The sequence below is a fragment of the Eptatretus burgeri genome, chromosome 11 (genome assembly GCF_056783735.1).
Source record: "Eptatretus burgeri isolate ZD-2024b chromosome 11, Ebu_testis_v1, whole genome shotgun sequence".
Taxonomy (NCBI): Eukaryota; Metazoa; Chordata; class Myxini; order Myxiniformes; family Myxinidae; genus Eptatretus; species Eptatretus burgeri.
Genome location: NC_140971.1, coordinates 55,091,547 through 55,116,850, shown reverse-complemented (window position 1 = coordinate 55,116,850; position 25,304 = coordinate 55,091,547). Strand labels below are relative to the sequence as shown.

Here is a 25,304-nt window from a genome sequence, read left to right as displayed (position 1 = left end):
CGGCAATTCTCCCCAGACCATCGGAAGCTCGAGTCAATCGTCCAGCACCAACTAGCACACTACATGACTCGGCGCTGCAGTTTCCCCACCATGGCGCTGCGGTTTCCACACCATGGCACCACACGCACTGGCCTCCATGAGGCTCCACCTTACAGCGAAGGCACACGTGGCTGATTTACCTCAGGAATAATCAGAAAAATAAGAAGAGTAGGGATGACATGAAGGAAAAAATGATTTAAGCAACCCGAGCTATTAGATCATCACAACGCACTCCCTTGTTGTCCCGCTAAACAAAAGGAAGGGGACTATCTACATGTATAATAATGGAATAGCTGTCTTGGGACACCTATCTGTTGTATGCATGCGGTTCAAGAACCGCAAATATATATATATACACTAGCGATACCCATGCACATGCACGGGATAGCAGTACAACATAGCTGGTAGCAGACGACAGATCATACAAGGGGAATGACAAAAATACGCATTGTGTAAGATGCAAGTGGTACTATGGAATGCCAAGACTTCCCAAACATTGTCAGCATGTCCGCTAAGTGCCACAGCTATTTCATAGGGATCGTGTGACGGCGAACCGAGTTTTTAGTGTGCAAGCTTGGTATATATATATATATATATATATATATATATATATATATATATATATATATATATATATATATATATATATATATATATATATATATTTGTGTGTGTATTTGTGGGGTGTTTGTGTGCACGCATGCGTGTATTTGTTTGTGTGTGTGTGTGAGTGTGTGTGTGTGTGTGTGTGTGTGTGTGTGTGTGTGTGTGTGTGTGTGTGAGTGTGTGTGTGTGTGTTTGTTTGTTTGTTTGTGAGTGAGTTTGTGAATGTGTTTATGTGTTTGTGTGATTGAATTGTTAGGAACAGTTGTGTGTGTGTGTGTGTGTGTGTGTGTGTGTGTGTGTGTGTGTGTGTGTGTGTGTGTGTGTGTGTGTGTGTGTGTGTGTGTGTGTGTGTGTGTATGTGTGTGTGTGTTTATGTCTGGCTTCCTTCTTGGGACTACGGTGCAGTAATTGGTCTTTATTTTGATCATCATATATACTTATACCAAGTTTGGTCAAAATCCCATCACTGGTTCAAAAGTTAGTGTGGTAACAATATTCTAACCTATTAAGACCTCTGACCTTTGATCTCTTGACCCCATAATCTAATCAGTTAATTATTTCATCATTATACATGCTGTACCATGTTTGACTAAGATCCCTTCAACCGTTCTTAAGTTATCACGGTAACGAAAACATATCATGAACACACAGACGGACAACCTGAAAACATAATGCCTCTGGCGACTTAATCAGCGGAGGCATAAAAATCTCAGACGATATTCCCCACGGCGAGTCGATCATATGTATGAAGTTTCACATTGATCTGTTTTGTGGTACTGGAGAAGGTGTTTTTCTTTTAAAACATTTTTATTTTCAATCCACTATGGCCACCAGACCACATGATTGATGATGTCATAAATTTTATTCTTCACTCACATTGGGTCGTAAATCAGAAATATGAAGTTTGAGATTTTTCTGATCAGGATTTCGATTAAACCAATTATGGCTGGAAAATCACTTCACCGATGACGCCACTGTTATCACCCTATAATGTCCCATGGGGAGTTTGACATACACCAAGCTTCAATTTTTTTCATTGAGCAATTTTGAAGAAAAAGATGCCCAGATTTTTTCCTTGATCCAATATACGTCATACCATGTGACCTGACATGAAAGTTATCAAAAATATATATATTCTCCAAGGGGAGTCCCTCCTGTGTTTAAAGTTTCGCATTGATCGGACAAGCAGTTGCAGAGAAAAACATTTTTAAAAGGGAAAATATATAGGCATAGACACATAGACAGACAGACAGACAGACAGACAGACGTGTTGCAATAATCTCGCATCCCCTTCCAGGGCGAGATTAATAAAGGGTTACTTTATTATGGAATTAATAAATTAATATTATGGAATATTATGGAATAAAGGAATAATAAAGGTTTACCTGAATGGAATAAAGGGTTACTGTTGAATCACATTACCTTTTGCATAGCTTACCTGTATTTGGAAAGATCCCTTTGCTTGGTTTCTCTGTGTCAAAGCATGTGGCTTGACACTCAATGGTTGAATCCCACCTTGGGGACTTTGCATGCCCTGTCCAGCCTTACTAGCTGTTCCTGTAGGTTGTGATAGAGGCTCCAGTGGTCCTAACAAGCTCTTCCATTCAGTATTAATGGAAACTTCAGGACGAATCATTTTTTTGGGTGCTCCTGTCAATCACAAGATACAACTCAATGAGAGATGAAGAACAATATTCCTTTTAAACAATCTCATAAAAAACTTGCTTGTGATTAATTTCCAATCACACTGTACAAAACAGTCCCTCAAGACATTTTTGTGGCATTTTCATTCACACCCTGATAACCTCAAGTGTTGATTGAGTGTTGACTATTGCAATATTTTACTCTCCTGTCTCCCACATTTCCCTTTCACCCCACTTCAATAATTAAATAATGCTGCCACAAAAACCATCCCCACCCTCTTCAGCTACCGAGACTGGTTCTCCATTTATCTGAACATTCATTTCAAAATCCTACTTCCTATTTCTGCTTTAAAAATAATTGAAACGTACAAATCTCTTTATACTTTTTGCAGTGTTGTCGCATTAGTGAATTCCAGTCGCTGAAATGAATGCCTCCCAGATTTGAGGTCGTGTCAATGTTAGAAAAACCTTTTCTTTGGGTAAACTTCCTGAACCAATTTCATTTTGAATTTCAGAGTTCACTTTTGTAGTTGGCAAAATGTTACGTTAGCTGCTTCCAGGAGCATATTGGCATAGTGTGGGTAGTTTAGAGAGAAATAATTTCACATGTGAGAACGTTTTGCAAGAGCTTTTATGTTTAGCTCACACGTTTGCAAGCAGTGATTCAGCTCTATAAATTTAAACACGAAAATAGACAGTTTTAAAGGGGTTGACATGTGGGTGTATTGTTGGAAAAGGCGGTAGTAATGATGTCCATTCCAACTCAGCATGTTATAAAATCAGGCATATTAAGTGGAATGTATTTGGGGAAAAAAATAATAACAAAGTGAACATCATTTTAAACAAATTAAAGAAAACCTTCGATGCTGCATATTTAATTGGGCAACAGGTCACTCGTCTTGCAAGAATGATCATACAATGGAAATTATTAACTTCCCCATGATCAATTTTCTTGGATACATCTTTCACCATGAAAACAATTAACTCAAATATGAAGTGTTTGGAGACATGTATGATGATAGATTACCAGAGAACCCGCTCTATGGGCGACCTTGTTCCAAGTGTGGAAGAAAAACAATTACATTCATGTATTCTCAATTATATTAACTTGTTGCTGGTACTTCATAAATTTAATTTTTGTACTCTAGTCAAAAGACAGTCAGTAAATATCAATGAATATATCAGTAAAGTAGAGTTGTATCTTACTAATTCTTATGTGCTTTGATCTCACTGAAATACATATAGGGTGTCCCAAAAAATATACAACTTTTAAAATGCTTCGTTTGATCCTAAAAAAGCAGTACTTTTGTCACTAATGCTTCATTTCTTGTTGCAGAGACCCTGAAGTTTATTTTGATACCAAGCAAGCGCCAGAAAAATGCCAAGACTGACTGTATAACAACGGATGAAAATTGTTGAACTTTGGCACCAGACAAAAAGTGTCATACAGGTGCAACGTCTTTACTCGAGACATTTCGGTATCCACTTGCGCCATGCACCAAACTTTCAGACAATAAAGTGCACCATCACAAAGTTTACCAATGTGGGAACCATCTGTGACCTTCACAAGGGTCACAGTGGTCGGAAGAGGACAGGTTGTAGTGAAGAAAATGTGGAAATGGTGAGACAGGCGGTCGTTCAGAGTCCCAAAAAATCGATTCGACGACTTTCTGCCGAGACAAACACTCATAAGAGCACCGTTCAGAGGATCCTTCGCCAAGACATTCATACCTTTCCATACAAAATTCAAACGGAAATGGTGCTTACTGATCAACAGAAACGCAAACGACTAGACTTTGCAAATTGGTTCTCAGGAAAGTGGAGGAAGATGCAGACTTCCTCAAAAAACTTCACATGACGGACGAATGCCATGCTCACTTGTCCGGGGAGGTAAACAAGCAAAACTTTCGGTACTGGGGAACTGAAAATCCTGGTAATGTATCAACTGAACTGGTGCCTCGATCTGTTCTCAAAGTCACCATGTGGGTGGCAGTTGGTTGGTATGGGATAATTGGTCCATACTTCTTTGAAGATGCCCAGGGATGCACTTGCACGGTAAACCAGAGGAACTATCGCGAAATGATTCAGGAATTCTATCTGCCTGAGCTACGTACTCAGGCCCGTAGGAGAAACAACCTGATCCAGATGAGAACCCAGTGGTTCCAGCAGGATGGGGCACCGCCCCATACAGCCAGGGAAACAAGGCGTTTTCTCAACTATCATTTTGAGAGCCGCTTTATCTCCCTCTACGAAGACGTTGAGTGGCCACCGTATTCCCCTGACCTTACTCCTCCAGACTTCTTCTTGTGGGGGTATCTCAAGGACAGGATCTATGGAAACCCTAGGCCTCAGACTCTTGATCAGCTGAAGGAAAATATCCACCGAGAAATCCAGAACATTCCTCAGGAAACGTTTCCCAAAGTGATGGAGAACATGACAACGCGTTTGCAGGCAGTGATCGGACAACGTGGAGCCTACGTCGAACATGTGGTTGAAAAGAAAACAACGATTCTAGACCAAAATTTAAATTTTGGTGGCAATTCTGACATTGGTACAATAAACTTCAAACTTTCAGCTTTCTATCCAGCCATATATCTTTTATTTAAATATATGTTATGACCACCCTCTTTGCAGATGAAAAGTTGTATATATTTTTTGGGAAACCCTGTATAACCAAGACTGGTATCTGCAATGTTGAAATGAAACTACCCAGCTGCTGAAGAGAAGAACGCCTTGCTGGTGCCTCATTGTCTTGGAGAAAGTAAATAATTTCGGAATGCTACTGGAGCAAATGTCTTTGAATTATATCATTGTCTTTTGGTGTCCGAGGTCTTGCTCGCTGCATAGAAACAGGCTGACCTGGTTGGTAACACTGCAAACTTTTGCCATGAGTGTGTTATTCTTTCCCTCCCACCCAAAGTGGCCACATATTGCAGTTCTGAGTTCTTTCGCCTTGTGCCTATCAGCTCATCCTGTAGTTGAATTGCCAAATGTCACCCTCCCATTTTTTGGATGTCAAATGGGTAGAAGAGGGATTGCTTCGGGATTCTAGTTAGTGAAGTTCATTCGAATGTTTCAGTGAGTCATTGAATGTTCTTGCGCCGTATATGCGAAATTAAGGAGTCTCTTTTGTATGCTGATCGATCGATTGTGGAAATCGAGTTGTTTTCCACCACATAAGCATGCAACACATTCTTCTGCCAAATACCTTCATTTTGGTGGTGGATAGGCAATTGCCAGCTGCTTCAATTGCTCCCAAAAATAAAAAAATAAAACAAGAAAAAGAGCAATCAGAGATTGCAGACCCTCGCCAGGACTTCTTTGGTGTGGTGTTTGTGTAGTTTTGTGCAGTGTATTTGGGTGGTGTTTGTGAACTGGTGTGTTACATGATTAACAAGTTTAAAAAAAAAAGACAAAATGTCATAGCTCCAATTGTTTTAGTAATTTTGTGGGTGGAATTAAAAGGCTAGCCCATATTTATGTACAACTAAAATGGCCGCCAGTCCACCAGTCGGCCATCTTTAACTAGGTCGCAAAATAAAGTTGAGGTGCACATGTAAGCCACCATGTACTGTGCTTGTGCCACGTTTGAAGAAAATCTTACAATGCAAGTCTGAGAAATGGTTAGGGACACAATTAAGTAACAAAATGGCCACCAGTTGGCCATCTAGCATCTGATCTCGAAAAGACATGACATGCATGTGCAAGCCATCATTCTTTATCTGTCTGCTAAGTTTGAAGAACACCGGTAAATGCATGTCCGAGAAATGGTTGAGGACGTGTTCGACACCAGTTTTTTTTTAAACAACTAAAATGGCCGCCAGTCAGTCATCTTTGATCGCATCGTGAAACAAAATGATGTGCATATGTATATCAGCATTTGTTAGCTTTGTGCCAAGTATGAATAAAATCGGTCCATACATGCCCGAGATATGGTTGCGGACACACGCACACACACGAAAATTGAGACCAAATCCATAAGCCCCCTGTTTCGGACGAAGTCCAAAGGGGACTAATAATAGATATAGCTCGAACTGCCACTTTATAACTGCTGGCAGTAATGACCGGGTATCAAGAAGTCCTGCTTTGATGCAACCCCACTTTGCTCGGACACTTGACCCACGCCATTTATTATTATTCAATTGAATTCAGAAAGGGATAAAAATAAATAAAATTCAAATCAAATGGAAGACCAAACTGATACAGTACTGCATTGAAGTAATCAAGAGGAACTCAAACGAGCAAAAAGCAAAGATGAAGTCATCATGAGGAACCTGCATAGGATCTAGGTTTCAGCTGCTACTACTCTACTCTCAAACACATTCAGGTGCAGCCATGTGAACCTTATTTTAAAAAAAACAAAACACAAGACCTAGATTAAAAAATTAAATAATCCTGCCTGCCAGACCATGTGGCTGATGAAGTTGAAATTTAAAACATATATTCCACATCACTACGAGATCATTGTGAAGTTTCACTTCGATCAATGAAGCTGCTCAAGAGAATTTTAAAAAGATTTTTGTTCAATCCAACATGCCGACTACACCATGTGACCCATCAAGTATTTGTGAACACCTTGGTAACCCCAAGACTTGGGGAACATGTGTGTGAAGTTTCCCCTCGATCTATCCAGCTGTTCTGGAGAAGAAGATTTTAAAAGGTTTAAGGGTAAATCCAATATGGCTGCCAAACCATGTGAACATTTTGTTCCTCTTTTTTTTTTCTCTCCACCAATTTATCCCAAGATGACCCTCAACAATTTTCATATTGATCGGATGTAGCGTTATACGTAGACAATTATGGCATTATACAAAAGTAGGGGCAATACCCCTGGGCGCTCACCTCGGAGAATAATGATACTGAGGAGGAAGTCAACGTGGGACGGAATCAGCAATATGTACCAATGAACCAATGTTTTCGCATATACCTATTCTGGGGAGCAATCCCCCCCCCCTCCCTATAAAACCTTTAGATTGCAATTTTTTAATGGTGTGAAGAAACTTTGGTACATCATGGGTGAAGAAGGTTGTGGTCGTTTCATCAAAATTGTGTGTGGTTTCGGAGAAGAAATCAAATACATACTTTCGGGGGCAACCTCCCTGTAAACCAGCTTCGACCGCGATTTTTTTTATGTCTTGAACAATTTTAGTACATCACTAGTCATGAAGGTTGTGGTCAAGTTTCATTGGATTTGTGTACGTAGTTTCTGAGAAGAAAGGAATTACCTATTTTGGAGGGCAAACCCCCGTAAGCTTGATATATATATATATATATATATATATATATATATATATATATATATATATATATATATATATATATATATATATATATATATATATATATATATATATATATATATATATATATATATATATATATATATTTTAAAGCCTTGAAAAAAAACTTTGTTATATCCTGGGCGATGAAGGTTGTGGTCAAGTTTCATCGAAATCATTTGTGTAGTTTCAGAGAAGAAGTTACAAGTGTTTTTGGATGGACGAACGCCTGATGACGTAACATCCCATAAGCTCCCCAGAACTACAGTCCAGGTGAGCTGAAAATGAAACTTATTCCCCATGCGAAGTACTTGCCATGTGTGAAGTTTCAATTTTTTTCCATGGTGTGGTTTCAGAGATACAGATGTCCAAAGTTTTTCCATTTTTCCAACATGGCTGCCACACCATGTGACTTATGATGTTGTAATTAACATTAAAACATTTTACATGAATCGTTGCTCCAATGGTGAAAATTTTGTGTCAATCCGACAAGTGATTGCAAAGACAAACCGTACACACGTTCTGTGCGGACAAACAAACAAGAAAGATGTCGTTCATAGCATGATACTTGCGAAATCCATAAAACAAATTTTACCAGAAAAATAAGAGGTGGTTTAATTCAGTGATTTTATGTGCAAATCCTGTTCAAATATCAAGTCAATGGAATAAAAATTGTGGATTTTAGAAAGTTTACTAAAGTAGTTGACCTTTGGCCTATGTTGACCTCAAAAACAATTGGTGGTTGAATTCAGTGAGCTGATATGCAAATCCTCTTCAAATTTAAAGTCAATGGGATGAAAATTGAGGATTTTAGAAATTCCTACGAAGTTGTTGACCTTTGGCCTCTGTTGACCGTTTGGTCCATGTTAATCTCAAAAATAATTGGCTAGTTGAATTCAGTGACCTCAGATATAAATCCTGTTCAAATATCAAGTCAATGGAATGAAAATTGTGGATTTTAGAAAGTTTACTAAAGTAGTTGACCTTTGGCCTATGTTGACCTCAAAAACAATTGGTGGTTGAATTCAGTGAGCTGATATGCAAATCCTCTTCAAATTTAAAGTCAATGGGATGAAAATTGAGGATTTTAGAAATTCCAACGAAGTTGTTGACCTTTGGCCTCTGTTGACCGTTTGGTCCATGTTAATCTCAAAAATAATTGGCTCGTTGAATTCAGTGACCTCAGATATAAATCCTCTTCAAATTTCAAGTCAATCGGATGAAAATTGTGGATTTTAGAAAGTTCACTCAAGTAGTTGACCTTTGGCCTATGTTGACCTCAAAAACAATTGGTGGTTGAATTCAGTGAGCTGATATGCAAATACTCTTCAAATTTAAGGTCAATGGGATGAAAATTGAGGATTTTAGAAATTCCACCGAAGTTGTTGACCTTTGGCCTATGTTGACCTTTTGCTCCATGTTAACCTCAAAAATAATTGGCTAGTTGAATTCAGTGACCTCAGATATAAATCCTCTTCAAATTTCAAGTCAATCGGATGAAAATTGAGGATTTTAGAAACTCCACCTAAGTTGACCTTTGGCTGATGTTGACCTCAAAAATACTTGTTCATTGAATTCAGTGATCTGGTGTGCAAATCCTGTTCAAATTTCCAGTCAATCGGATGAAAATTGAGAATTCTAAAAATTGTACAAAGTTGTTGACCTTTTGACATCAAAAACATAAGGCTTCTTGCTTTTGACAAACTCCACCAGGTAGTGAAGTTTTGTGAAGATCGGTTTGAAATTGTGACCTGTAGGCAATAGAAATATAAACAAACAAGAAAGACATCATGCAGAGCACAATACTTACAAAATCCACCCCCCTCTCCAAAAGTTGCCATGGATAAATCAAAATGTCCATTTCATTAAGAATAAAATCAAAGCTCAAGTCAATTGGATGTAAATTGATGATTTTAGAAGTTTGACCTTGAGTTGACATTTTGACCTCCAAAATAGCTGCTTTTCCGATTCAGTGATGGACCATGCAAATCCTGTTCAGATTTCAAGTTAAAAGACGAAAATTGACGAATTTTCAGTTGAAAATTAATGATTTTAGAAATTTTACCTCTAGTTGACCTTTGACCTTTTGACCTCAATAAGTTGGTTTCCCAATTCAGCGACGCAACATGCAAATCCTTTTCAACTGACAAGTCAATCGAATGACAAAAATGACGATTTTAGAAATTTGACCTCAAAATCAATAGGCTTCTCAGTTGAGAGTACCTCCACAACTTGGTAAAGTTTCAAGATGATCGGTTTACAATTGTGACCTGTAAGTGATTGACAGACACAGACAGACAGACAGAATAACAAAATCGACTGAACAATATACTTGAAAAGTCTTCGATTTTCGCAAGTAAAAAACTAACCCAAATGCAATACCCTCTCCTCTTGCGAGGGTAATAACCCGGGTTACGTGCATGAAGCAAAAACATACCTACTGCTTATATTTCAAAACACCTCACTGCACTGGAAATCATGGGGACAGCAATACTCTACTGTAAATGGAGGGGAATTGTAATACCCTTGTCTTCCAACTGGAGCAGTGCTCTAAGATACACATTTATATTGAGAATTTGCATCCCTCCCCCAAGACCACCGGCAAAGATAAAAACACCCATATACACTAATGAGGGTCATGCAAGTCTGGATGTAATTGGCCCAAAACTGTAGGAGGAGTACCACAACAAATAAGCAAACACAAGTCCATGAATTATAGTAAGGATAAGTGGTTGGTTAAAATAGAGGCAACTAGCTGCAAGATGAAATAAATCTCATTTCAGATTATCTCAGCAAGGCAATCTTCAACATAAAAATGCATACCTTTTCGATCCTCCACCTCTTGCAAACTATTGTGGCCTAGTTCAACCTTCCGGCATCTTACGTGCTTCTTCAGATCTGCCAAGCTCACAGTGCCAGGCCGCAGCAAGTCAGCATCATTACCAGGATCTGAAGAGCCCTTGGCTCGATGTACTTTAAGCATGTATTCTCGCAAGGAAAGTAGCTGGTCTTCTTCAGCATCTGCCATTCCCTATACACAAGATGAAAACCTGATTTTGAATATTTGTTACACTCAGCTTGTAGTCTTAGTGACTGATGATGTCAGCAGAATAAAAGTGTCACATTGTTATTAATATTGTTAAAAGAGGAAAATAATTATCCATATTATTAAAATAACTCTCTCTGTTTATATTCTCCAAACTCTCTGCTTATGACATCCAAGGCCACCTCCTCTCATAGATCAATGACTACCTCCACTCCGGTCGTCAGCTTGTAATTCTTAATGGGATCCTCTCACCTCCTCTCTCTGCCAAGACAGAGATTTGGCCCTCAAAATTATTGGGATCTCCCACAACAAAGCTAAGTGTTTGGCCTGTTACTCTCACGTTGCAGACAGGTTGTTGTCATCTTTGTATTCTACCACCTCCTTTTTGGTCTTACACCCTCTGCCCTTTGGCTCTGTCCCTCCCAGGTTTCTGCAGGGCACACACAATCTGCCAGTAACCCTCTTCTTAATGAACACCCAAAAACCACACACTGCTCACTCATTTGTTCCTTTTTTCTCTCACCTGTGGAATCAACTTCCCCAGTCTGTTCAGTCCCATTCTTCCCTCCAGGGCTTCAAGACAGCCGTTCACCACTACCTCTGGTCACCACTCATTCATACTCATGATCTCTTCCACCCAAAATGACCCCATTCCCAAACACTCCCCTTTTCCAGGTTATTGTGAATTTTCCCCCTCTCCCTCATCTTTCATTTACTAGTTTGTTCTTTTTTCATTTATTAGTTTGTTCTTTTTTCATTTCACCTGTGCTTTCCCCTTCCTCTTCTTGCTGTGTTGCAGCTTCTGTTGAGCTTGTTCACTCCATGCACCCTTCTCCCCCTCCCCATTGATCTCACGCTCATTTCTATTCTGCTGTTGATGTTTCCACCTTTCCACTTTGTTCCACTCTAATCTGTACTGTGACCATGTATACAAAAAAACATAATGCACATTTTTTCAGCAAAAAAAAAAAAAATCACATTGTGGAGAACGTAATTGCGTCATACATCAAGGTGAGCAGTGATTATTATCTCCTGCTCCCCTTGTTTTACGTTCTGTATGTTAGCTCTCATACGAGCCTTGACATTGCATACAAAAAAACAAAACGTACATAAGTAGCTAATTGCTGACACACAAGCCTCAAACTATTTTCCTCATGAATAAAACTTGCAATTTTCTCAATGAAGGCTGTCTAAATGGATTTCTGTGCTGTTAACTCGATTATACATTGGGGCAACTTCTGCAACGCAGGCAAAGCTGCCCATGCTCTGAATCAGAGGTGGACCTAGAAATCAGTTGGAATCTAGAAATCAGTTTCACAGAAATGGAAAGGCACGGGTTCAATATTGATTACATCAGCTGAATGAATGGCAATGGTTGAAACTTCCTTGATCTCTCACTATCTGAGAGTGACAATGACACAATGCCCAATCTCCATTGTGTTGATGATGGAAAAACTCATTCTGTCAACAGAATGACAACAAAGGCTGCCAAAGATAGCAGTGTGGAAGAAGGTAACAATGGATGTTTTATGGCTTGTTATTTTTCACGTCACAAAATATTTTTTTTAAATTGTACATTGAAATTTTATAGCCAATTTAAGCTGCTTCACGAACTAATCTCCTTTATTTAGTTTTACGACGAAGGCTAAGCCACAGACTTGCAATATAACCCTCTTAGCTAAACCCAATGGTGTCTTGCGGTGTTGAAAACACAAACAACAATTACCATCAACCTTTTAGGTATGTGATGAACCCCAACATGCCTAAAAAGGTACCTTTATCATACCACATCAGGCCAACATGATAACAAAGCAAATAATTTTTTTTTGTTTTTTTTGTATACAATGTCGAGGCTCATATGAGAGATGTGTTCACAATTCACAAGTAGCTGCCTCATGAAGATGCAAAACCCTTTGCCATGTACCTGTGATAGAAGCTTGCGTAGTAATTGAACTAGTTTAATATCTGTAGGTGTGATGTATTCCTGTATTGAACCAAGGCGGCGCACATTTCTAATGAGTTGTCGATCCTGCAGGAAGTCAAAAAACACTGGTGTGTCAGGTGACTTCAGAACATACTCAAAGATGGGACGTGGCAGTGGTGGCTTCAACACACCCAGGAGAACGATGGAATCTTCTATCTGGGTAGAAGGAAAAAAAACAAAAGTATAAAAAACAGAAAGTGGGGGGCGGGAGGGAAGAGACAACAAAAAAGATCTTATGATTAAACAATCCAACTACACAGGCCTGTTGAATTATAATTGTTCGTACTTTTGTTCTATTTATCGTTCAATGCTTTACTGATATCTCTTCCAAGTTCCAAAGCAATGATAAACCAAAATATGTTGAAAGAATCAGTTATTGAATGAAGTACAGGTTTTTAGAGAGGTGTTGAAATGGCAGTATTGTCAAGCCACACAAGTGGAACAAGGCGAAAGTGAAAAATCAGACTGCATGGCATGTTCGCCCAAGGTCGGGCCGAGAAAAAGTGGAAGCACTGGGTCAGCCCATGAGCTCGTTGAAGCACCGGGTTGGGCCACGAGCACCGGGTTCAAAACTCAACTACATTTTACGAGTCATAAAGTCCTTCGACAAAAACACAGCGAAAGCAATAACTTTAATACCTTTCTCAAGGGATTCAATATTTTACACAAACTACCTATAAAGACAGATCCACCTGCCTGTACTGTTGCTTGAGTGAGGTAAGGTTGCAACAGAGGAAGAAGGTTGCAGTGGATGTCTGCTACATTCAGACATTTAGCCATTGTTGATATAAATCCTACAGCACCATGCCTGATCCACAGGTTAGGATGACAAAGGAAAGGTGCTGAGAAAGACAAAGAAACATGGCTAAGGTTAATACAGTACATGCCAAACCATGATGATGACAATGTTTTTAAGATCAATTGTAAAGAAAACCTTTGTTGTTTAAAGGACTATGGCTATTATATATATTTCCAACTTTTAATTCATGATTTTAATTAAAATCGAACATTCCATCTGAAAGAAGCAGTTTTCTTATATAAGCAATCAATGAAACTTTGGAAACCCTACCACAGTCATTAAGAAAGTCATAAAGATGAGGTTTCTGAAGCAGACTGAGCTGGCACATGCAGGTAAGTGCCTGGAGGGTCTTGCACACCACAAATTCCTCTGTATCACCTAAGCCTTGCTGCAGCAAGGGCTTCAATATAGAAGAGCTTTGCCAACCAACATAGACAGCCACACCTGCACAATACAAAGACAAAGTCTGTTAAGAAAACGATTATAAGAATCAAAGTTTAAATTGTAAGCAGAAAAAAAAGAAAGAAAAGAGGGATAATGAACCACAAGCACACCAATAATGTGGGTTGTTGTGAATAAAGTATAGATAACATTTTACATGAAAAGGTTTGGTTGTCAAATACAAGCCCCTCGACTGTTATGATACCAGGAAACACGTGTCACTCCGGCTATTGCCGCACAGATTCTGACCAACAGGATGTGTCTGCCACACATCATCCTGCTATAGTCCACAAACATATCTGGAGAGGTAGCAGGGAAAACTACGATTAAAAGAATGGCAAAGCTTCAGGATTTGCACAGACTTCAACAAAGCAGAACATTCTTCTTGCAGAACTCCAAACCCTCCAAGAGACAGAGAGGGTTTTGAGGTGTTTTCAATACCAAAAGGTGGCAGGTTATACTTTAGCAGTCTGCACATTGCCGGAGGTTATATCCTTCTAAGGTTGGTTGTCGTATGTCAATTGACTCTCCAAATATGTTAGATTTTTTTTCTTTTCTGCAAGCTATGTTATGAAAAATGTATTTGTTGGAAATAACATTTTTTTTCTGTCGATATGGTATTGAGATATCCACTCTCGTTAGTTTGATTCACGTCACAGAACAACTTACCTCTTAAAGTTACAACTTATAATTTGAAGTCACAGAACAACTTACCAACAATGCTGTCAAAGAATGCACCGCGTAAGTGCCAATCTTGCTTGTCATTCAAAAATGTGATCATATGTGAGAGAAGCACATCATTTGCTTTTTGTCGTCCAAAGAAGACGCACAGGCGGGTGATGCCATTTTCTAGAAGCGTCTGTTTGACCACGTTCTCTGGGTCACTGAGCAATGTCACCACCTTCTGTTGCACCATCTCTTGGAGGGCTTGGAGTTCTGTAAGAAGATAGAGCCTCAAGGTTATCAATTTTACTGGCACATTTGTTTGAACAAAATGTTTTATTGATTAATGCTTTATTTGGTAACACAAATAAAAGAAGTGTGAAAAAAGGAAATGTCAAAGAAAAATATGCTGCGATAGAGAGGAGGTGACAAGTCAAAAGGATCAAATGGCATGTGAATTAAAGTGAGTCAACATTCTTCTGTCCCTCTATAATGATCTTCTATTGCAGTCATACACTGAAAACTTACACCTCTCTCACTTTTAAGAACCATCATATCTGCTCTGAAAACTGCTGAATAGTTTTCAGAGCACACTAATAATGTGCTCTGAATGTCTTTATTGACCAGAGCACATTATCTCTGAACAATGTTATTGTTAGTGTTCGTGTTATATTTGTTGGAGATCCAGTTGCTACCAAGTCGTCATAGATTTTAGAGTAAATACAACATGGCTGACACACCATGTGATCTATGAAGTCATACGTATGAAACTTTTGTTCCTCATGGGCAGGCAGTCATACTTGTAAAGTTTCGCATTGATCTGTTCAGCCACTTCAGAGAAGAAGATTTTTGAAGTTTTTTTTTAACAATATGGCTGCCGAATCATGTGACCGATGATGGCATCAATTTTTTTTAGGTGGACCATTTTATCCCCAGATGACCCTCAAAAAATTTCATGCTGATCAGATGTAGCATTCTACATATGCAATTATGACGTAATAAAAAATATCACATTCCCCATGAGGAGTACTTGCCATGTGCCAAGTTTCAGAGATATAGGTCCAAAGTTTTTCGGTTTTTCCAAAATGGCTGCTACACCACGTGACCTATGACATCATATTTTTTGATAAAAACATTCTACATGAGTAGTCGCACCAATGGTGAAAAATTCCTCTCAATCCGACAAGTGGTTGCGGAGAAAAACACAAAAGTTCTGTGCGGACAAGTAAACAAGCAAGCAAACAAACAAACAAACCCAAAAGCAATACCCTTTCCTTTGAGGAGGGTAATAAAATACCATGAAAAACAACAATGTTTTCCCACATAGAAAGCTTTCATCCACAGCCTGATGGAGACCTGCTCTCTCCGGCGCTGGTGCTCCTGCTTCCCACCTTTCTCAGATTCATGCTGTGGAAACCAAGGCATTTTGGATTATTGTTATCTCCCGTGATGAGGCTGAGTCTTTGGGTCTCTCACTCTCCACCGCAGGCAGGTCAGTGATCTTTCTTTCTACCATCTTCTCTCCAGCCCCCTCGCTGCTCTGTCTGTGATCTCTCCCTCCCCCCCCCCCACCAACCTCCATATTTCTGCAAGGTGCTCAAGGTCCGCCAGAAACCCCCTTCTGGTAAAATTACCAAATTCAAGAATTACTGTTCACCTTCACTCTTTCATTCCTCTTTATTTTTCCCACCTCTATAACAAACTCCCACACTCTCTTCAATCCCACTCTTCCCTCCAGGTCTTCAAAACAGCTGTTCAGCACCATCTCTTATCTTCCTCCATCCAAAAGCACGATCTTTTCTACCCCCACTAATCCACCCAAACTGACCTCCCTCAAATTGCCTGCTTTCCTTCCTGAAAGTCCCTGTAGTGTCCATCTTGTTTACTCCATGTACCCCACCCCCCCCCCCAATCCCTCTTCCTTCGACATGTTTCTTAATATCTCTGTTCCCCACTGTTTTGTTCTTCCCTCTCCCGCCCCTTGTTATATGTTCTTTGTGTTAGCTCTTATACGAGCCTTGAAATTGTATATTAAAAAACACATATATACATATATATATATATATATATATAGATCCCCAAAAAACTGCTCTTCAAGGCTCTTATACGAGCCTTGAAATTGTATAGTAAAAAACACATATATATATATATATATATATATATATATATATATATATCCCCAAAAAACTGCCCTTGCGCGTGAAAAAGGAAAGTTTGCACATGTTTTCCCAACAATGACACATGGCAGTGAAACATGGTTTCTCAAAAAGATGGAACAAATATTGATCGCCAATCAAAAAGATCGACAATCAAAATCAAAAAGGTTGGCATCTTGACATAACAAAAAGAGACAATAATCGAAAGCAATGGATCCGATGGAAAAGCAACAAGAAGTTCAAACTGGCAACCTAAAGAAGGACCTAAAATAAATAGAGGAAGTGCTCAGATACAATAGAAAGACAAACTCAAAAGATTCACTGGAGATTGATAGCACATACATATTTTGTGTTGTTCTTTTTCTGGTCATAGCCTGCATGCTCCATTCATACTCTTACAGTTTGTGTTGTAATCAGCAATATAATGAACACAGAAATTGAAAAGAAACTCTCTGATGTAATTCATTGTTCTCAAAATGAAAACAGAACTTCCTTGCACCCATAAAAAAATGCAAACATCAGCAAGTAGATGGCCAGAAGCAAATTAAAAACTATGAACTTATTAAAATCATAAATGGCTGTGGGGGGGGGGGGGGACGACATAAGAATGTAACGCTACCTGTATCATAATTTCCATACATGGTGAGGACCTCCACCATGTCCTCATTTGCCAGATCCTCATCTGGCATTTGCAGACTCAACTGGCTCATCTCCAAGAAACGCAGAGCAGTCTCAGCCAATACAGCAATGTTTTCTAGCAATGAATCAACAGAAAGCAAATTACAATGGTGGCTAAACGTCGAGTACAAGTCTTGAAAACCAATCATCGATAAGAGTAATTAATCTTGTTCAATATTTTGTAAAATAGTCTTCCTGAGTGTGTCTCTTCCCTCCAGGACTTTAAGTCTGCTGCCCACCACTAGACGTCTCTCTCAAATTTCTACCTCTGAGTTTTACTACACATGCTGAGAACCTGTCCCCTTTTCACATACATCTCCTCTTCGTGCTGTGGTCTGTGCATATCTCAATGTCGCGTTTTTCTTTTGCCTCACTTTGTGCATATTTACCATTTGTTTCCTGTTATTTCACTCTTCCTTGAGCCTTGATACATGTATTAACCAGAGTTGGTGTCAAAGCCACCCAATGCTCGCCTGTTTATATATTTAACGTTTTTAAAAGACTAGTCTAATAATATTTTTTATAAAGCATTGCAGTGGTCTGATCCATAAATAATTTTAAAGCAATATATGTATTTGTATATTGTAATCAGTAAAAAAATAGTGTGGTAGATAAAAACATTAGAAAGGAAATAACTTGCACCAAAAACTTTAACATTTTCACGCTCACGCTGACGCTGACGCTCACGCCGGGGGTATCGCTATAGCTCTCTGTTCTTCGAACAGGCAAGCTAAAAATGAATCTGATTAGCAGTAACTCACCGCTCGAGATTGAACTGTCCTAATCGACCAGGTGAAAAAGGGGAGAGCAACCTAATCTTACTAAAATAGGCCATTTGGTGTCTGTCTGTCTGTCTGTCTGACTGTTTTCTTCACCGTGGTTACTTATACAATTGCAAACAAACTCGACAGAGGGACGGTCACACGACAGAGGTTGTAGCGATTTAATTTGCTCTCTTCGCCAAGGGGAATTGTGCCTTCATTTAACTCCGTGTTGAGGTGTATATCCGTATGACGATATCCGTATGTCCCTGTAGTGTACATCTTGTTTACCCCGTGTACCCCGCCCCATTCCACAGATCCCCTCATGTGTCTATTCCCCACTGTATTCTGCTTCCCTCTCCCATCCCTCCTGTCTCTTGCTCCTCTTGTTATATTTTCTGTATGTTAGCTCTTATATGAGTCTTGACATTGTATATTTTTAAAAACAAACAAACAAAATACTTATTGTGGCACTTTTCCAAGGCCGCTTCTAATAACAACACAAATTATAATAACATAACATTAATGGTATTACAAAACAATATTCATCCCAATACTATTCCATCTCTCCAAAAGGGTTCCTCCTTGAACAAAAGCCATGTTAATATGTATAAATAGCTTATCATGGCATTTCGTGGGGCAAACGCCACAAAAAAGAGGAATAATAAGAAGAGGCTTTCCAAAGTAAAGAAGCTCAAATGAGCTAAGATCCTCTTCCTCTTAATGATGACATCATAAAAACGAATATGACGTCATTGTGATGTATCATATGTGTGGTAATTCATCTCTGCTAATGCCCTGTTCGATTCCCACAAACAGAATTCAAAAAGCTTGCATAGTTTCAGAGATAATTTTTTAGGCGATTTCCATTAGCGGAGATATTTTGACGTCATAACCTTTTTTCTAGGAGGAATTTTCAATATTGGAGATCATTGCTGTCTGCGTAGGGTATTTTTACATATATACCCCAAGTTTCAGGAATTTTCGATGAAAACTGTAGGCTGTGAAACAAAAAAAAGTCCACAAGAACAACAACGTGATTCAGACTTAGAGATCCTCCACGAGGATCGAAAAATATTATAAAACCACAAACATGTAGGATTACCTTTTTAAACAGTTGCTACTGCTGTTTAACACTAAACAAAGAAATCTGGAGGAATCCCGACATCCTTGAGGCATTCAATATGCTCATTGCGACCACCCCAGAGAGGATAATAACATGACCCTTCCTGTCACTCCCATAGAGAGTGGGTGTACTGTATATAAAAATAGGACCAGGGGTCTTGAAGGTCAAGACTCTGAGGACTCAAAAGACCCCAAATAACCCAAAAGACCCTGAAGGACCTTAACTACTCCCAAGACCTTTTAGACCCTTAAAGACAATATTATGTTGAAAGGGGGGAAATTATTTTTTACTCTTGGTCAACCATTCCACAAGGCTTTAATTAACTACCAGGGCAACAGCAATGATGCTCTCTGCACTAGGAAAGTAGCAATGATGGGCATGGGCCTCCTGGTGGGAAATAATTTATGTTATGGCACAGCAGGCATATGCAAGGAATAGAAATTGCACTCAAGGTAGAAAAGTAGGTTTGTGCATCCAGGCAACCATGGATTGAAACGCACCAGCATAGGCAAGTCGAACCCCTGTAGCCTCATCTTGAGCCATGGCAGCGATTCCCGGAAATACATACTCAGGGAAAACATTAGCATCAGAACGAGGTTGTTCCCACACACTGGAAAGACATTGAGTAAGTGAGCGCAAGGCTTCGGCACGAATACGGGGCACAGTGTCCGAGGTTAGATGCAGAAGATAAGGTAGAAGTCGGTCCAAAACAACATCTGCGGTGAGATGCGATGAAAGGTGTCGTATGAGCTCGAGAGCAGCAAGCTTTGCCTGGCAATGGCTGTGGTCAAAAACAGAGAAAGGGGCCAGTAAGTCAAAGTACGGACAGAACATCAACCATCTTTGATCAGTACAATTGTTGAGGATACAACATCTTGACCATCTTTTATCAATACACAACTTTTCCCAAAAGTTTACTCTTGATGTAATCTATGTAGGTTTGCTCTCCAAAAGTAATGAATAATTAAACAATAAAAACTAAAATACATTTCCATTAATCAATTTTTTGATTTGATTGATCATAGGCCATTCTTTACAAGGCATTTGTGCTGCCAAAGCAGTTTCTTGGTGGGAGTTATACTGGTGGTTTGCCACTATCTCCCCAGTGTCTGTCCATGCTCTAACCTTTTAAATGCTGAGGGTCAAGCAAGGAAGCAGCACATACCATTTTTTAAGTGTTTGGTATGACTCAGCCAGGGTTTGAACCACCGATCTCCCAGACTCAGAGCGGATGCTCGAACCATCACAATATATAATATAGATGTTTGTGTGTGTTTTTCACATATATATAGATATATATATATATATATATATATATATATATATAGTTATATATATATACATATATATATATATATATATATATATATCTATATACATATACACACGAGGTCCGTCTAAAAAGTAACGGGACTGAGCTTGCTGTGTACTCCACTTACACAAGTTGAATGAACGGGTTGCGTCACAGCCTTTCGCCCCATCCCAGCAATATATATATATATATATATATATATATATATATATATATATACATACATATATATACATACATATATATATATACATATACATACATATATATATATATATATATACATATACATACATACATATACATATATATATATACATATACATACACATATATATATATATACATATACATATACATATACATATACATATATATATATACATATATATATATATATATATATATATATATATATATATATATATATATATATATATATATATATATATATCATTGGTGATGGTTGACTGTGCTCATTGTGTGATTTTTTTACAGGTCGTGCTTTACACGTTGTCTAATCTGAATCGCGCTATGAGTCTTGAGCAGAGAGCCAATCTGAAGTTTTTTGCCAAGCTTGGCAAAATACCTTCCGAATCCATCGCAGTGCTGCAGCAAGTCTACGGGGAAGAAACGATGTCCCGTACACGTGCATTTGAATGGCACAAGAAGTTCAAAGAGGGACAGGAGGAAGTTGAAGACGATCCACGGTCTGGAAGACCTTCAACGAGCAGAATGGCAGACAACATCGAGCGTGTGAAGCAGATGGTGCACGCAGATCGTTGACTCACAGTGTGGATGATTGCTGAGGAACTTTCCAACAACAAGAACACTGTCTGGAGCATCATCACTGAAAATCTCGAAATGCGCAAGGCGTGCGCAAAGATAGTCCCCAAGCTGTCGTCCGCGGACCAGAAACAGCAAGTCACTATCTGTCAAGACATTATCGAGCGCCTCCAGGACGATCCAGACCTGCTCGGGAGAGTCATTACTGGTGATGAATCGTGGATATTCGAACACGATCCCGAGACCAAATGGCAGAGTCGTCAGTGGAAAAGTCCGGCATCACCAAGACCAAAGAAAGCAAAGATGTTTCGACTACAGCATCCTCGGGGTCTGTATCATGTGGCAGGGATTGCTTCTGAATTGCTTATCATTAATACACAGTGGTTGCCCAATATGCAACTGATGGTAATTTGCCATACACAAAGCCTTGGGACCAGGGTAGTTGAGACGCATAAGCAGAAGGACCTGCTGATGGTATCCAGATGGGAGAAAGTAAAGCCATAAAGCAGGACATATCGAGGCTTTGTAAAGTTATGCAGCAAGGTTTTGAGGCCTTCGGGAGGCAACCACAAGAAGACAGGGTGTCTTAGTGCAATAACCTAATGAGTTTGACTTGAACAGACTCGAATCGCACAAAATATTGATTGTTCGGCCACCCTACACTGACAAAGCTGCACTAAATCTATATACATTTTGGATTTTCAAGGAGATGCTTAAAGCAAGGCACAGACGGGTGACAATAAATTAAGCTTCACGTGCATTCTCGGCAAAACCTCATCCACTGCTACAAAGTCCCATCTGTGCGGAATTAAAATAAATCCCTGGATAGCAATTTTAATCGCATTGATCGGTTTGGCACAATCAGTGAAAATGGATGATCTTGTCATCAGTGAACCATGTTCTGCGTCAATCTACTACCGATTCATAACCAAGCAGTTAAGGTATTTTCTTTGCAAGACCCACCGGAGGCTTTGTAGACACGAAGTGACCACTGAGACCATGATGACCAAACTGGAATCTTGCTCATTTTTGGCTTGAACATCACAAAATCCAAGATTTTCCAAGATTTCTGTCATATCTTGTTGAATCTAAATGAGGTAATACAAAGGTCATCAATTAGCAGAGAAGCAACACAATATTTAACTGGAGTCATGTTCCAATTCTACATATTAGCTGGAAACACTCTTTCGTGGAGCACACTTGTTTGTTGTACAACGAAGTAGATTTATTGGATTGTTCAAACAATTATTTGGATGGTTAAAATGCATAACAAGGTTCTGTTTGGTGTCAGTTAGGTTCAGTTTTACTGTGACAAGAGCAGAGACATAGTCCCTTGCAGCTGTAATTTTGCTCCATCAACTCTCCTAATTTGTAGATTAATAGAAAATACCCATTGTTCTCCAACAATGGAATGGGGAACAGCAAGCACTACTTTCACAAGCCTGGTGAATTGTCCACTGTCCATCCCTGGAAGCTTCACATCAGCCAAACGACTCCAAATTACATCCATTATGTGAAATATCTTCTGGTCAGTCTTCACCAATTTTATAGCAGATAGTATCATCCAATACATTCTTAGGTATGTCTTCCCTGGGCAGAGCTTAGTAATCAATAAACTCTTCATGCACGTGGCCAAGTTTTTCACGAGTGAAATTCAGTAGTTTATGGCTCCACTGAATTAAGTTGAACACCGTTGATGATGGTGTTTGGGAGGGAGTAACGGTTCTGTAGTTGTGGTGAGTATTTGGTTGGTAGAGAGGGTGATGTGTCCGCTGTGATATAAAAGTTTATGATGTTGGGGTGTTCTTTGTTACCAGTTAAAATTTTGAAAACTTGAGGTTTGAGCATTTTGGCTGGTGGTAAAAGTGCTTTTGTTTCTTGAGTGACCTGTGTAACTAATTGACTTGTGTATGTATGTGATGAGGCCTCCACCTCTGGTTGGTGTCCGGTCTGTCTGTGCGTATCGGTGTATAGTTGGGAATGGTGTTTTGTTTTTCTGGTGCGATTTGGTTTTTTTGTAAGATGGCTCTGTGAATGTTGTTTGTGAGAGTGAAGTGTTTAAGTTGCATGGCCTTGCTAATGAGGCAGTTTGTGTTGTATTGGAAGGATATTAAGGTTATGTGTGCATTTTTGGGGTTGCTTGATTGCTTGTGTGTAGATGGTGGTATGGTGGTGTGTTGGTTTGAAGAGATGAGAGTGGTTTTCACTCTTCTGTCATATATTGACAGAATAAATGTCAATAAATGTCGGTGGGTCGGATGTTCATTGACATCAATATGTTGAGGACTTGTGTAGGTGCATTATTGTTTGGGTCTGAGCCTGGATTCAGCAAAGAGCTACAGCCACAGGTCCATGTATGTGCGTAGTCTGATAGTTTAATGCGAGCGGTAAAGGCCAGCCGGAACCATTTGCTGCACCTTGTGCAGCAGACGGAACCCCTTCTAGCCCCGGAGCCAGTGATGTGAGTTTCACGTTGGGCAAATGTATATTGTGGTGGGCCTCAGGTTTGTTTCTATGTCTCAACTAGGAGGAGAAGAAAAGAGAAGACTGCTGGAGGGGGTCACTCTCCAAAGAGGAAAAAACTGTTTGTTCTGCCATGGATATGTGATATGTTTGTGATAGTGAGATGCGGTTTATTTGAGTGTTTGTGTGCGAGGAGTTCGTGTGGAAGATGAGAGGGAACGGGCCGGTCCATGGGGCTGCACTGCCCTGATGAATCCTGGCAGCAGGAAAGAGGGGGGAAGATTTGACCTCCGTCTTGTGTTGGGGGCGTAGAACCACCACGAAGAGGAATCCCTGATAGTTGTTCTCATGGTTGTTGATGTCAATGCTACTCACTGGATTATCATGGACACAATCCTTTGCTTATGGACATGTTTTTGTGATAAACCTTGCAGAATAAATGATCCTTTGAACTAGATTGCACAACCAAATCATATGTTTTCTCCAATGATAGCTGGTACGTAGAACATCAGAGACTGTAGATCTCATCGCTATGCCAAAAATCTGTTCATCGCATTCTGTTAAAAATGAAGTTCGTGATATTTAGACACACAACCTCAGAATAAACGACTCTGGCACCTCAATGAGATGTTGGGGCCATGAAACAGCCTGAAAATGAGTGAGGAGCGGCTGCTCTTTAATCATCCTTTTGGAATATTTATTCGGAGGTTGTATGTCTAAACTGGAAGATGGCAAAACAAGAGTCCATTACACACAGACACACACACACACACACACACACACACACACACACACACACACACACACACACACACACACACACACACACACACACACACACACACACACACACACACACACACACACCTGGAAACTGCACAGACATTCCTCAAGCATACACAAGCACATCATGACCAAGCTCCAATGAAAACTCCAAGCTCATGACCTTATGTACAAAAGTTTTTGGCTGACAATGCCACACCACCCCGCTCCCCCTAAAATGGATTTTGATTATGAAATTGGCTTCATTGGGGCATAGGGTAGGCTGAGTGATCAAGACGATGTGTGGCTGTACAATCACAAGGATACAAGCATCCAGACTCTGATTTGCTGGAGATTCCCAAACAAAATGTGTCATTAAAACCAATCGTGTTCATTGTCCACAAGCCTGGTGGCAGCATGAACGCTACATGGAATTTTTATGTGAGAGGTGGGGGGGGGGACATACACAGTTATGGAGGGGGGGGCTCATTAAAAAAAAACATTATTTAGCAATTGTCTGGGTCTTCTTCAGTGACCACTGATGATCAGGCAGAACTACAAGTCGGACCAGACCCTATTACCTCCGCCACCGGAGGTTAAGGCTGTTATGTTTTTACCCATTTCTGTCTGTTTGTCTGTTTGTTACTTACGAAATCTAAAGTTTTTCGTAAGTATATTGATCACTTCCGTCCTCTGTTTGTGTGTTTGTTTGTTTGTAGGCACGATAACTCGAGAACGGAAGAAGCTCCCAATGTCAAAT

At 39.6% G+C, this 25,304-nt stretch overlaps 1 protein-coding gene across 7 annotated transcripts in view; it reads right to left on the bottom strand.

Moving 5' to 3' along the window:
* Positions 1 to 25,304, bottom strand: part of PIK3R4 (phosphoinositide-3-kinase regulatory subunit 4) — a 120,027-nt gene that overhangs the window by 63,721 nt on the left and 31,002 nt on the right. For all 7 annotated transcript variants that reach the window (XR_015049347.1, XM_085846477.1, XM_085846476.1 and 4 more), the window contains 9 exons: positions 22,283 to 22,407; positions 19,722 to 20,002; positions 17,276 to 17,410; positions 14,552 to 14,773; positions 13,667 to 13,840; positions 13,290 to 13,439; positions 12,538 to 12,749; positions 10,391 to 10,598; positions 2,084 to 2,295 (listed from right to left, as the gene is read on the bottom strand). Coding sequence is in view for 6 of the 7 variants with exons in the window: in XM_085846477.1 (XP_085702603.1) it covers positions 2,084 to 2,295; positions 10,391 to 10,598; positions 12,538 to 12,749; positions 13,290 to 13,439; positions 13,667 to 13,840; positions 14,552 to 14,773; positions 17,276 to 17,410; positions 19,722 to 20,002; positions 22,283 to 22,407 (1,719 nt within the window). In the remaining variant the exon portion in view is untranslated. The remainder of the gene's footprint in view (positions 1 to 2,083; positions 2,296 to 10,390; positions 10,599 to 12,537; positions 12,750 to 13,289; positions 13,440 to 13,666; positions 13,841 to 14,551; positions 14,774 to 17,275; positions 17,411 to 19,721; positions 20,003 to 22,282; positions 22,408 to 25,304) is intronic.